Here is a 12682-nt window from a genome sequence, read left to right on the forward strand (position 1 = left end):
ACCAGTGGCGAGCCCTGGTTTCGGAGAAGGGCAGTGGCTCGGACCGAGCAGTAAAAGAACATGAGACCGGGGATGACCTACTGCCACCAGTGACACCTTTAACATCGGAACATCTGGGGAAATGTGTTTGGCTCAATAATAAGGTCTAGTAAGACTGGAACTGGCTGTGGGAAGAGGAAGGCTCTGGCTGGAGCCAAAACTGTAAATCCTGTCGGCAGACTGTGCAAGGCACAGCCTTTGCAAATGGACCGCTCTTTACGAGTGGCTGGTAGCTGCGCCCCAGCAAAAGATGCATATACATGTTTGATGTTTGTTTGGCATTCACACATACCATGAGTTGGAGAGGTGGTTAGTTGTACAATCACTACACAGTAGGATATGGTGGGTGAGTTTGGGGATCTATCGCGACACACCAAGGGACAGAGTACAATGCGGATCAGACCCTCGCAACAAGGAAACTCCTGCATTCACCATGATTTGCTCATGGACAGATGCGCATGGCTGTTACGCGGCGATCTTGGTTGATATTGAGGGGTAATTAGTGCTGCTGATCAACGTTAATGCCCCCACTCCTCTGACTCAGTCTGATCCACTATGGAAAGTGGAAGCCTTCCTGGCCCTGGTGATCCTCGGTGTGGTCTTTAATTTGGTCTTGGGCACAAAGGGAGACCGAATGAGTACTAGGGCAGAAGGTGAAGTGACAAAGGAGAAACTCGAGTGCTTGGGTTGAGTGATATTTGGAGGAATCTCCTCACTATAGTGAAAGGGTATTTTTTTTTGTTCCAGAGTGCACAGCATGCATTTGAGATTAGATCCCTTCTTCACAGCCTGTGAATCTCTCCCCAGGTTTAGTTACACCACATATTAAGCCTGGGGTATCTGCAACCATTCGCCTGTGTGAGTGATCCTGAATATTAAGGCGTTCGACCAAAGGAAACATGGCGCTTCTCCAATGTCCAAGAAGTTAAACGACAAGGTAAACCATTCAAGCTCTACTTCATGGAAAATAAGGACTCTGTGAAAAGCCCAGTGGTGCTCTAGGAGGCATACAAGGCCATGCTCAGGTGAGTCCTAATCACAGTGGTGGTGGGTGGCACAAGGGAGTGACTTGCTAGGCTGGGTACCCTGGATAGGGAACTGATCCAACTGGAAGGACATATGCAGTGATACCATCCACCTCTGGCAGAGAGCCATGGATTTAAAGACAGCAGAGTATCAGACCGCAGCCAATTACAAGGCAAAAGGGGCCTACCTGGCAAAACGAGAATAGATGAAGGGGATAACCAGACGGGTAAACTGCTCACATAGACCAGCAGGAAAGAGAGCAATAGCTTATTAGTCAGGGAAATAGGAGCGGCCTCCGGCCTAATGGTGAAAGAGAGCTGTGAGATAGCAGAATATTTTTTTTCAGACACCTCCAAACCTTTTATGCTTTCCATCTGCGGGATCGCAAACTAAAAGTACTAGCCTTCATTGCTGACTGCCGTATGAGAAGACTGGGTGTGAGGACCACCTGAGAGAATTTGAGGCAGACCTTCCAGTAGAGGAAATCTCCTCTGCAATAGGCCATATGCAATCCAGGAAGGCCCTGGGCCGAACATGTTCCTAATAGGATTCCTGAGGAAACTGCATAAGTGGATGGCAGCCCCTCTTCACGCAGCCTTTTTGGCAGCGTTCCAAGAGAGCTACTGGACTACATGTGCTTGGCAGCAGTGGTACCTAACCTGAAGGCAGGGAAACCTGAAGATAGAGGTGACTCATATAGTCCCATCTTATTATTGAACACTGATATTAAGGTCCTGGCCAAACTCCTGGCGACCAGATGGAGGGCGGTTGTAACGGAGCTTGTGCGCCTGGACCAGAAGGGTTTTATGCCTGTTGGTTAATAAAGCTAAACCCGAGACGGTTACACAATACCGTGGCGGCCGCAGCTATGTCGCCAGCCGGCTGGGTAATTTTTTTCAGGGATGTGAAATTTCTATAGCCCGATGCCCAGGACACATTGTTTGCGGTCCAGGGCAACAAGCTTTCATGTGCATTTTGTCCTTGGGACTAGTAGGCCCAACCCCTACAGCACAAACCATTTGCCTGCCAGTTTACAGTAACATATTATGAATCAGGAAAGGGCACTGTCTGCAGTTAAGGTAATATTTGTATCCATATGTTAATGCTGTTCAGACTTTTATTCATAGTTCATTAATGCAAAGCCTTTATTATTAGGGTGAGTGCTTTAATTAAATGTTGTTAGCGCTGACTGCAGTATTGACTGGCTCCAGTATAACAATGTGTACACACATTTTCAAAGTTTAGCAATATGAGGCTATGTATAATGCTCCCATAATGCTCTCTTATAAGATGCAAAAATTTGCAGAAGCTTGAAAGCAAGATAGGTGATTCTATGCTTTCAAAATAAAATGTTCACAGAAAAATGCAAGTAGGGAAAAAACATTTAGCTATAGTACTAAAAAGGTTTAGGTACCATTTCCTTGTAGTATCATTTAGTAAAATGTGTTGAAGTATGCTAGTAATCTCCAAGAATATTCCTAATGGAAAATAAGTGTAACCAGTTTCAATAAGATCATAGTATACATAAAAATAAACAATCGTTTGGTTTTGCCAGTGCGTGGCATGCTTTTTGTAAAGCCTTATTGGTGAGATAGCTGCTGGGCCCTCACCATCATAACAAACATTGGCAAAAATCAAAAAAACATTCGGTCTCATAAAGCACACATTGCCACAGTAGTTCCTGGCACTGAACAAACCTACTTTGTGTGCCGATATGCTCTTTGTGAAAGAGCAGAAGGCTGCCATTCACAGTGAAGCCAGCCGATAGACTGAGATAAAGACAACATTTTAATAAACACTAAAGGTCATGGTTAATGCCAGACCTATTTAGGGCACCCAATTAATAAAGAAAGTCTCAAAAGTGAGTGCAGATATACGGCTTTCATGAATTCACAATAATTTACAGAAGTAGGCAAAGAAATTGTACTCAGAAAATATTTGTGAACTGCATTTTAGCATGAGCAAATATACATGTTTAGATTTGCTCATGCAAAAATCTGAGAGCTTGCAAGTGCACTTTATCTCCAACCACTTTTTTCACAACCCTGGAAGAAGTTTTACGTCGGCCATTGTCTGAAGTACATTTCCAACCTTTCTCAGTATGGGAAAAGATTAGAGAAGAGTTGGTTAAAACCCTTAAAACACACAAGTTAGGAGCTTTGCACGGACTCAAAATGGCATTCCGGCCCTAGAACTATTACTTACCACTACTTTCAGCCGCAGTATGTAGATCTGCAGAAACACGGCAACATAAGGGAATTGCTAGTATTCAAACCCTACTATATGAGCCCTGGCATATTCAGTGAGGCTATATCAGAGCTCCTACATAATGAGATTACTGCCATAATGTGTCGCTGCATTAGATGGCACAAAAGAGACAAGTGTATTTTGCAACAGGACAAGTAGGTTTATGAAGCAACTTACCCCATGGCCAAGTAGATATGTTAATAAATTCCACACCCCTGTTCTTTTGCTGGATGCCAGTAAGGCCTTTTATGCAGTAGAGTGAGCATGGAATAGACGTACCACTTGAGGGTATTGGCTAAAGTGGGATTTGATTCCAAATATCTTCCGTGGGTCGGACTGCTGTATGATTGACCTCGAGCAAGAGTGCAAATCTATGGCCGCAGCTCTTGGTAGTCTGGAGTGTGGAGGGACACTCATCCAGGATGTCCACTTTTCACCAGTGCTGTTCACCATGGCCATTTAGGCGCTAGCAGAGTGGGTGCTTGTAGAAGCGCAGGTGTGGGGCTGACCAGGCAGAGATGGAAGTGAAGAGTGCATATCATTCCACGCCGATATCTCACTGTACCTGACTAATGTGACCACATTTTAGATAAGTTGCGGGATTTTTGTTGCGGTTTTGAGGACCACTTTGTAGTTGCCATTATTGGGATAAATCATTATTGTTTCTGGTGGAAGAGGTGACACAGCACAGGGAAGGGAATTGGCCCTGCCCTGTCACCACGAATAGAACTGACACGGTTCAAATATCTGGGAATTTGGATAACAAACAACCCAGCCTTGTACTATGAAGCAAATCTGAGTCCTCTGCTCCCAAGACCAGAGCAAGATATACAACATTGACAGTCACTGCACTCTGGTTAATAGGGAGACTGCAATGTTTCAGATGCTAGCCCTCCCCAGGTGTGTGTGTGTGTCTCTGTGTGTGTCTCTCTCTGTGTGTGTGTGTGTGTGTGTGTGTGTGTGTGTGTGTGTGTGTTCGTTCCAGAACAATGCTTACAGAAATCCAAATTGATAGATTTTATGTTTTTTTTTATGAGGGTGTACGCACTCCTGCAAACACTTCTTCGGCAGGCTTCATCTGATAGCCATGAGAATCCTTCAAAGATGCAAGTATGATGGGGATATTTCACTACCAAATATGTGGAGATATTAAGCGTGTTCAAGGAAGTGTTGTAAATGACTAGGTGTACGCAGATTAGACTAACCCTGAATTTTGGCAAGACATTCTGGGGATGGGAACCAAGTTGTCTACATGCCCTAAATGGGGGCAGATTGGCACACAGAGTATGCCCTGTAGTGGTGGATACCTGGAAGAGACAAACTAGAGAAATGGAAGGGAGCCGTTAGCTGACACCAAAAACACCATTGTGGGAGGGTGCTAAATTAAGACACGTGGCGTTACGAGGGTTTCAGAGCTTGGATAACATTGGCCTCTCTACGTTGGCAGACTTGTGGGATTCAAATGGGGTGGCCCTTTTTTTGCTGTGTTGCAGCAGGAATACCGCATGCCTGAAACGCAGTGGTTGCACTATGGTCCACTGTGGCACACCCTTAAAGAATGTGTCTCTCTGGATGAGGAAGCACAAGAGGTCTCTACTTTGGAAAGTAGAATCTTGGATGGGCGGGTTGACATAATTGACATATGGGACGGTAATGAGAAACAAGCAGACCCCCTATTGAAATTGCGTGACCTTGGGGAATTGGACGAGTATGACTGGTGGAAAGCTTGAGAGTTCCCTGCAATGGTAGCAATAAAATAGTTTCCGCTTGATAAAGCTCAAGATCTCAAACTGTGCCTATACACATGCATTCTATTTTATAGAATTGGTAGGATGTGGGATGTAGACTGCCTGATTGGGTGCAGGCTGGAGGGGAACCTTTCTAACACATGCTATGGAGTTTCCGTTGCATCCAGCCTTGCTGAGAAGTAGGTAGGAAATACTTGGAAGGGACAGAGGGGGGCTTCTCCTGGAGCTGCGGTCTACTCTGGCTTTACTTGGGATATGGGGCCCAACCGACCACACCCAGTATCAGAAAATGTTTAGTGAACCTGGGTTGTATGGTGGTCATAACAGATGGCACAGAGATGGGGGTCTTTTGTGTCCCCTACATACCAGAACTGGGAGGTAGACCTGAAATTCTGCAGAATGATGGATAAGGACATTTAGAAGGGGAAAGAGTGCATTAGGAAATTGTGATAAAATGTGGGGAGGTTGGGACATGACTATGTTGTGAGTGGGGAAACTAAGGAGAAGCCAGCTCACCAAGGGCAGAGGAAAGGTACCGCAGTCGATTGGATGATCCTTCGAAACAACTTCATGCGATTGGGTAGGGTAAAAGCTGAACGATACAGGATGTATAGGGATCATATTGCAAATATGATGCCCAAATCTTGGGACGAAATGGGGTGGGTTAATGTCTTGATTTTCATGTTGAATTTGTCGTATTACAAAATCAATCAAAACATATATCAAAAAGAAGAGTTAGTAGGTGCTCTACAGGAGAATTATGCAGAAATCTTTGACATTCAGTCTGGAAGAGAAAATCTGAGTTTTTGTCTTTAAACCATCGCTGGTCAATCCTTTAAGAGAACAGTAGATGTCTAGGGCATTTATTTTCCTTTGGAGTCTCATGGTCTCATCCTCGACTCCTCCCTCTCCATACAGGTCAACGCCGTCGTCTCCTCCTGGTACAACACCCTCCGCTTGCTGCGCAGGATCTACAAGTGGATCCCGACCGAGACAAGAAGAACGGTGACACAGGCCCTCGTCAGCAGCAGACTGGACTACAGCAACGCACTCTATCCAGGAATCCGAGCCAAACACCTACGATGACTACAACACATCCAAAATGCCTCCGCCCGACTGATCCTCAACGTCCCCCGCCGCAGCCACATCACCCCCCACCTGAGAAACCTACACTGGCTCCCCGTCAACAAGAGGATCACCTTCAAGCTCCTCACCCACACACACAAAGCACTCCACAACATCGGACCAACCCACCTGAACAGCAGACTCTGCTTCTACACTCCCACCCGCCAGCTCTGCTCCAGCCTCGCCCTCGCCGCTGTCCACCGCATCCAACGAACTACCTCCGGCGGCAGATCCTTCTCCTACCTCGTCGCCAAGACCTGGAACACCCTCCCTGCCCACCTACGGCAGACCCAAGACCTACTCGCCTTCAGAAGACTCCTCAAGACCTGACTCTTTGAGCATTAGCGGCACCCCCCCTCCCCATAGCGCCTTGAGACCCTCACGGGTGAGTAGTGCGCTTTACAAGTACTCTGATTGATGGTTCAAAAGTTTCAGGTCATTCGTATAAATAAGACGGGGTTTTGAGGGCAGAGCCCGTTTTCCGGGACAAAGAGTTCAATTCCGATATAAATTTAGAAATCTTCGCCAAATCTAAAGAACAAAGGTGCCAAGACACAACACTACTTTGGCCTCAGACACCAGTACCATTGAGATCCACCTGGGCCCAGTTTTTAGGTCTCGCCTGGTGTTAGCAGCGCGCATGCGCTGCTCTTGCCATGCGAGGGCCTTTTGGAATCCATACAGATTCCAAAGCGTGTACAAGGACAGACAGAAGATGTACACGCGCGGCGTGGAATTACACGTGACATCTCTGCACAAGCATGCATGTCACGCTTTCGTTTGTTTTGCTAATTGTTATTATATTTGCGATCCTCTTGTCACCGGCTCTCTTGTGGTGTCATTGCCCATTACTGACCTAACCAGCATTCAAAATGCAATTGGTCTCGCCTTGAATTCAAAGCCATTTGCTTTGCTAATTGCTATGCAATACCATTAGCAAATCAAAAGGCTTTAATTTGATCAAAGGCGAGACCTATTGCATTTTTAATGCTTGTTTTTATATGTAGATACTAGGTCATATGTAAAAGGCCTTCATGTATCTTAAACACTTGGGGCTGCCACCGTATTAATTACAAGCCAGCAGATTAAAAGCAGCACAGTGATCAGTGAAACAGCATAGTTTTCCATTTGACGATTGATCTTCATGCGTACTGATCCTCCGAGAACTAAATAGTGATTTTTCATTGAATAGCTCGGGCAAAAGTAGACCTGTTCCCTTGAGATGAGACACTACCTAGTCATCCATCGCTCAAAACATTGTGGTAAAGTCCTAGGAAAGATGTTTGAACGTTGTGTTTAAAAGGGAGGTTAATTAAGCGACCCCAAAAAAACCCTTTTTTTTTCCCTGACGAATAGGTGGTCTGCAATCCCTAGTGTAGTTGGTGTTGGTCATTGTTCGGAGTTTAAAGATACCCATGACAAGATACTGGTTTTACAATTCGTTTTTAATTTGTTTATTTTCTTTGAGCACTGGAGGATGTCGTAAAAGTAAAAATATTTTCTTTGCAAAGTTTTGCTTGACTAACAGTTGTGGAATCTCTTGTGCAGATTAATTTAGCAGGTTGGTAGTGTTATGTTTATGGAATCTCTATTCAACATTAATTGGTCAGTTGACATCCTAGTGCTTCATGACTAATAGTAAGATGCATGTTGCACCCTCTGAAAGTACGACCCACAGAAGAATTAACTTTATAGATTTGTGTTTAAATACTTATTGATCTGTAGCTCCATATATTTACTATACTTTTTAAAATCGGTTTGATCAAGATTTCTTTTTTTTGTACAAAACAGGAACATTTCCCTCATTGTGACTGTTTGCCAAGGCCTGCAAGTTGTTTGCTGGAATGCACAAAATCCTTTCATGATGGATCGGCTTCTCATAAGGCTCAGCGAGAAGGTAAGCACACTTCCTCCCCCCCCACCCCCCCATTTTCTATAATATCCCAACACGGTGTTTCCTCTAAGGTTTCAGTGTCATAGTAGCCTAGTTATGTCCAAGTTTTCCTGGCTGTGTGCAGAACTGAGTGATGCGAGCAGTCCTACTGCTACATCTTTGTCAGACTGGAAGAGATGGTATGAATCATTCATTTGAATCAATTTTCCTTTCCTAATCTGCCTAAAACCCACCACATTACAAACCGTTTAAAAAAGCGCTCTTAAATTATTCCAATACTTAACAATTTGCGACAGTACTTTGCAGCAGAAGGACGTAAATTCTGTTATTTACTTTTAGACTCGAACTGCTCTGAATGCTAGATTTGTGGGATTGATAAAAAAAGGCTACCTTTTACAACCGAATGAAAGTACAAATGATGAACTTTAGCACTTGTTTACCAATACAGCTCTTGTTCTTCTTACATCCTATGTCACAAGACTTATTGATTCATTGCTTTTACCGTCTAGGAATGTATGCTTTAAAAGGGCTGAGGCATATGGCAGGGGGGGTGTCCATCAGAACTTATAGGCTAGAAAACTGGGTAACTTTAATTGCTTTGCTGATCCTATGGCAATTACATTAATCACACTTTTGGTACTTTGACACAAAGTAAAGCATTCACAACTGGTACTACTGCACCCAGATTCACTGGTAAAATATATATATTATACATGTCAATCACATTTACACGCTAAATCCGGTTTGTGGGCACAGTAGATGTTGGAAATGTGCCCTTCTGCAGTGTCACCCTGGATTTTTTTGTGTGCTGTTGCTGGCTATAGAACTATGTTCATTGTACCTCTGCTAACCATTGATAAATGATGTGTGCTCCTCCCTTCAAAATGTTGATATTGATAGACTCCTGTTTTGTTTATTTACCTTCCTAAAGATCCCTTGTGTGAGTAAATGGGATGTATTGTGTGTGTGGTTGTAGTCCAACCCTGGGTAGCTGTGGCTCTTTGCAGTCAGTCTTACACAAAGGAAGAAGGCTAAAGCATTTAAGCAGCACCAAAACTATGGCAGGAGTAAAACTAGACACGCAGGAAATCTAATACCAATTAAAAAAAATAGTTTATATTTTTGCAAATTAATGGACAACACATCCACTGGAGGGTTCCTGAGATACAGATTTTACAAAAAATTGCGAACAAGCATTGGCAAATTCAACTAATTTGTCACTGAAAATGTTTTTTTTTTTTAACGTTAACATGTATTGCGGGTACTTAGGCTGACCAACTCTGGCAGGAGAGGGGACCCACCAGGTCCAAAGAAAGTTTACTTGCTAAGAAAAGCAGTCTTCAGAAGAATTCTAGTGTCAGTGGCTCCTTGCCATTGACTTCTATGGCGTGATACAGGATATTGAAGATGCAGCACTGTCAAAAGGGGTCTTCCTGGGGCTACTACATGGTCCTGGTCACAGGGGTGGAGCAGAAGTCCTCTTGTCACTGGGTTACCAGTCACCTGGCATAGAGGAATCACCCGTTTCCTACTCTTGGTGATAAATCTGCTTCTTGGCGACCAAACTGCACTCTGACCCTCCGGGGTACAGCAGACTGGTACAACGTTTGAGTGTCGGATTCTGGTCTCTTAGGCTTCTTGGGATGTGGAATGACGATCCGGTGATCTTGACTACAGGCTACTTCAGCTTTTGTGGCCCTGTGCTGCGAACAGAAATTCAGCCAACAGACTCTTAGTCTATGCTTCTAGCTGGGCTTGGGGGGATGACTTCTCCACCATCAGGACTCAGCAGGCACAATCCTTACATTCCCTGGCCCAAGGCGCAGAAGGTGCAGCCTCTTCACCGTTCCCAGGTCAGCAGAGCAGTCATTCGGTTCTTCAGTCAAGTGAGATCAGAGATCTGGGTTCCAGGGGTGCCTCTTTCATGCCCTGAAAGTGCCATCAGGAGAGGTTGAGGGTTAATAGGCAATGGGCTATTAGGTTCCCTCTCACTTGATGGCATCTAGCTATCCCAGCGTGCTTTGTTCTGCCTTCGCCACATTGTCAGGACCCCTCTTTGTGTGTGGAGCTTGGCAGCCCACCCTGGAGGTGTGGTCACCTGTGGGCTACCCACCCATGAGAAAACTGCTTTGACCAATGTTTCGTCCTCTGTGCCACACCCCCAGCCTGTCTTCCCAAACTAAAGAGCAGCCCCTCTCTAGTGTGTTTAACATTTGCCCTTCAAAGGGGTCTTCCTCTGTGGAGGTCACCTTTTAGAGTACCACCTTGCGTGGCTTCCTGTCAGGAGGAAGCAACACCTTCTCTAGTGGCAGACCTCTTTTTTTTTTTTTTATTGCCTGTCCGGAGAGCCGCTGACACATCTACCCAGGTGGGCAGAAGGCTGTCTCCTGGCCAGCCACAGCAAATGTCCACTGAAAAACTAGACTACAGAGTGGCAGTTTTCTAAAAGTTGCATGTGGCAACATGTTACATCAATTTTTACTTGGGTATGAAATAAGGCATAATGCAACAAGTTGTTTGACACCTTGAATCAACTCTAGTAGTACCACTCGGAAGTTAGCACAGCTGAGGTGTTGTGTGTGTGTAACGTTGTCCTCACCAATGGGCTAGTAGCCTCTCCCAGTAAAAAACGTCATTTGCAGGTTTTAACTGCCACATGTTCAACACATGCTCTGCTTTCCTAATATGCTGCACCGTGCCATAGAACTGGATAAGTCTGCTGAAAGGGTGACATTAAAACACATTAAATAGGGTAGTGTGGGCTTTGCCATTGATTTTAAAATCTTGTAGTCGAGTTAGTAGTTTTAAATTGCCCTTCCAGCCTGCAGTGGGCGACTGGGAGACATGTATAATGTGTCCTACTCTGGGTGACACAATAAGTGCTGCAGTCTCTGAGGGGAAACACTAACTTGCTAGCCCTGGTGCCATGGTACCATATACTAGGGACTTAGACGGAAGTTACCTTGTGCGGTTGAGTACGAGTCAAGCCTACATACATGTTTAAAGGCAGGGGCAGTGGCATTGTTGTCTTGTTAACAGGACTCCGTGCACTTTCAGTTAAAAAAACAAGCATCATCTGTCCATTACTGTGAGGTGGCCATGCAAAATAGAAGGAAGAATGAAGAACAGAGGAAGACCGGTTGTTTAAAGACGAGAACTCTAACTCACCCTAGAGTGACATGCTTCATCATTGGGGTCCCCTCTTCACACTGGGACCGCAAGGTACGCAGTGCAGGCTACAACTCCCCGTAGGAGAGGAGCTAAGGGTAGTTTGTGGGGGAGGGAGGAGCAGAGTGCAAACAAAAAGGTGTGAATTAAAACTCTCTTGGTGGGTAAAGACACTTTTATTATGGTATCCCCAGTGGATAGGATTAAAAACAAGCGATCTAAATGGGGATGAAGATATTCTCCTACTTCATATTATGGTCAACATGTTTCTTCCTAAATTGACCGGCAGGTTCATGGCATTCGTCAGGACCAAACTTATGAATCACTCCGCTTGTGATTTTAAAAAGTGAAAAAATGAAAATTATACTTTAAATCATCTAGCGGCTATACTATGGTACCGTTATCTAGAAGGGTCCACATGGTGCTGGAAAAGTATAAAAACAGATTAAAATATGCAAATAATTCAAAATATGCAAATAATTCAATTGTCTCCATTGTATCACCCAATCGTGTCCATCACCAACACTGCAACCCAAGTGTAATAGGTTGTTGTAATCAACTGTAATCTCCTTACCATTTATAACTTATTCACTAAGCCCACCTTCATCAGTCACTTCATGGCGGGTCAGAGCTGAAAGGATAAGTAAGCATGTTATCCGGATTAATTCAACTGTGATTAAATTCATTTTATATCAATTATAATCTTGGTTGTCTTATCTCCCTCACACACTTGGATTACAGGTGTCTCTCGTTATGTGGACATAGTCAGTAGATGCGGCCTCCTGAGCACCCCGCCGGAGGGATCGGTGTCACTCAGGATCTTAGAGCCTATTTGGTCCCTCTGCCGTCAAGGGCAGTAACAGGGGCCTTCGCAGGTGGGCGCAGCCTCTGGACGGTGGGCTAGGCCACAATACAGCAGCGCTGGACTCACTGGGCTGTCTCTGTACCTCAGGGACCTGGTTCCCAGTCCTCTACCAGCAGTCTCTTGCTGATGGGCTCGGCCTGCCTCACTCTGCCGGGTCGGTGCTGCCCAGGATCTCTGGGGTCTCAGCAGACTTCTCGCCAGTGAGTTCGGAGGTAGCAGGGGGACCCACCAACGGGGCAGACACACCAGCCGGATGGCTCCCAGGGCACAGCCCAGATCCAGCTTGCAGCGGCCTGCAGATCTCTGCATCTGTGTTCCTTTGTCGGCTGCTGCCGCAAAGGCCATGTCACCGTTTTTACTGTAGGGAACGGGTGGTATGGCTCCCTGGCTCTTGGGTGGGCTGCTGTTGGTTTGCCCTCCGCTCCGGTCGCTCGGCACAGCTTGATGGCCACGGCACACCGCAATACCACAGGATGTTTGCGCCTGGGCTCCGGAGCTTATCTATTTTGTGGCCGCAGTGATTGGCGATTAGCCATGCCCCCACTGTGGCATTTTTTCTTTTGAAAACCG

The 12682-nt window shown here is 45.4% G+C and overlaps 1 protein-coding gene across 2 annotated transcripts in view; it reads left to right on the top strand.

Annotated features, from left to right (window-relative positions):
- The window catches only part of ZCCHC2 (zinc finger CCHC-type containing 2), a 400742-nt gene that overhangs the window by 41660 nt on the left and 346400 nt on the right, over positions 1–12682 (top strand). For both annotated transcript variants that reach the window (XM_086965385.1, XM_086965386.1), the window contains exon 2: positions 7977–8082. In XM_086965385.1, the coding sequence (XP_086821511.1) occupies positions 7977–8082 (106 nt within the window). The remainder of the gene's footprint in view (positions 1–7976; positions 8083–12682) is intronic.

Source organism: Lissotriton vulgaris, chromosome 4_1 (genome assembly GCF_964263255.1).
Source record: "Lissotriton vulgaris chromosome 4_1, aLisVul1.2, whole genome shotgun sequence".
Taxonomy (NCBI): Eukaryota; Metazoa; Chordata; class Amphibia; order Caudata; family Salamandridae; genus Lissotriton; species Lissotriton vulgaris.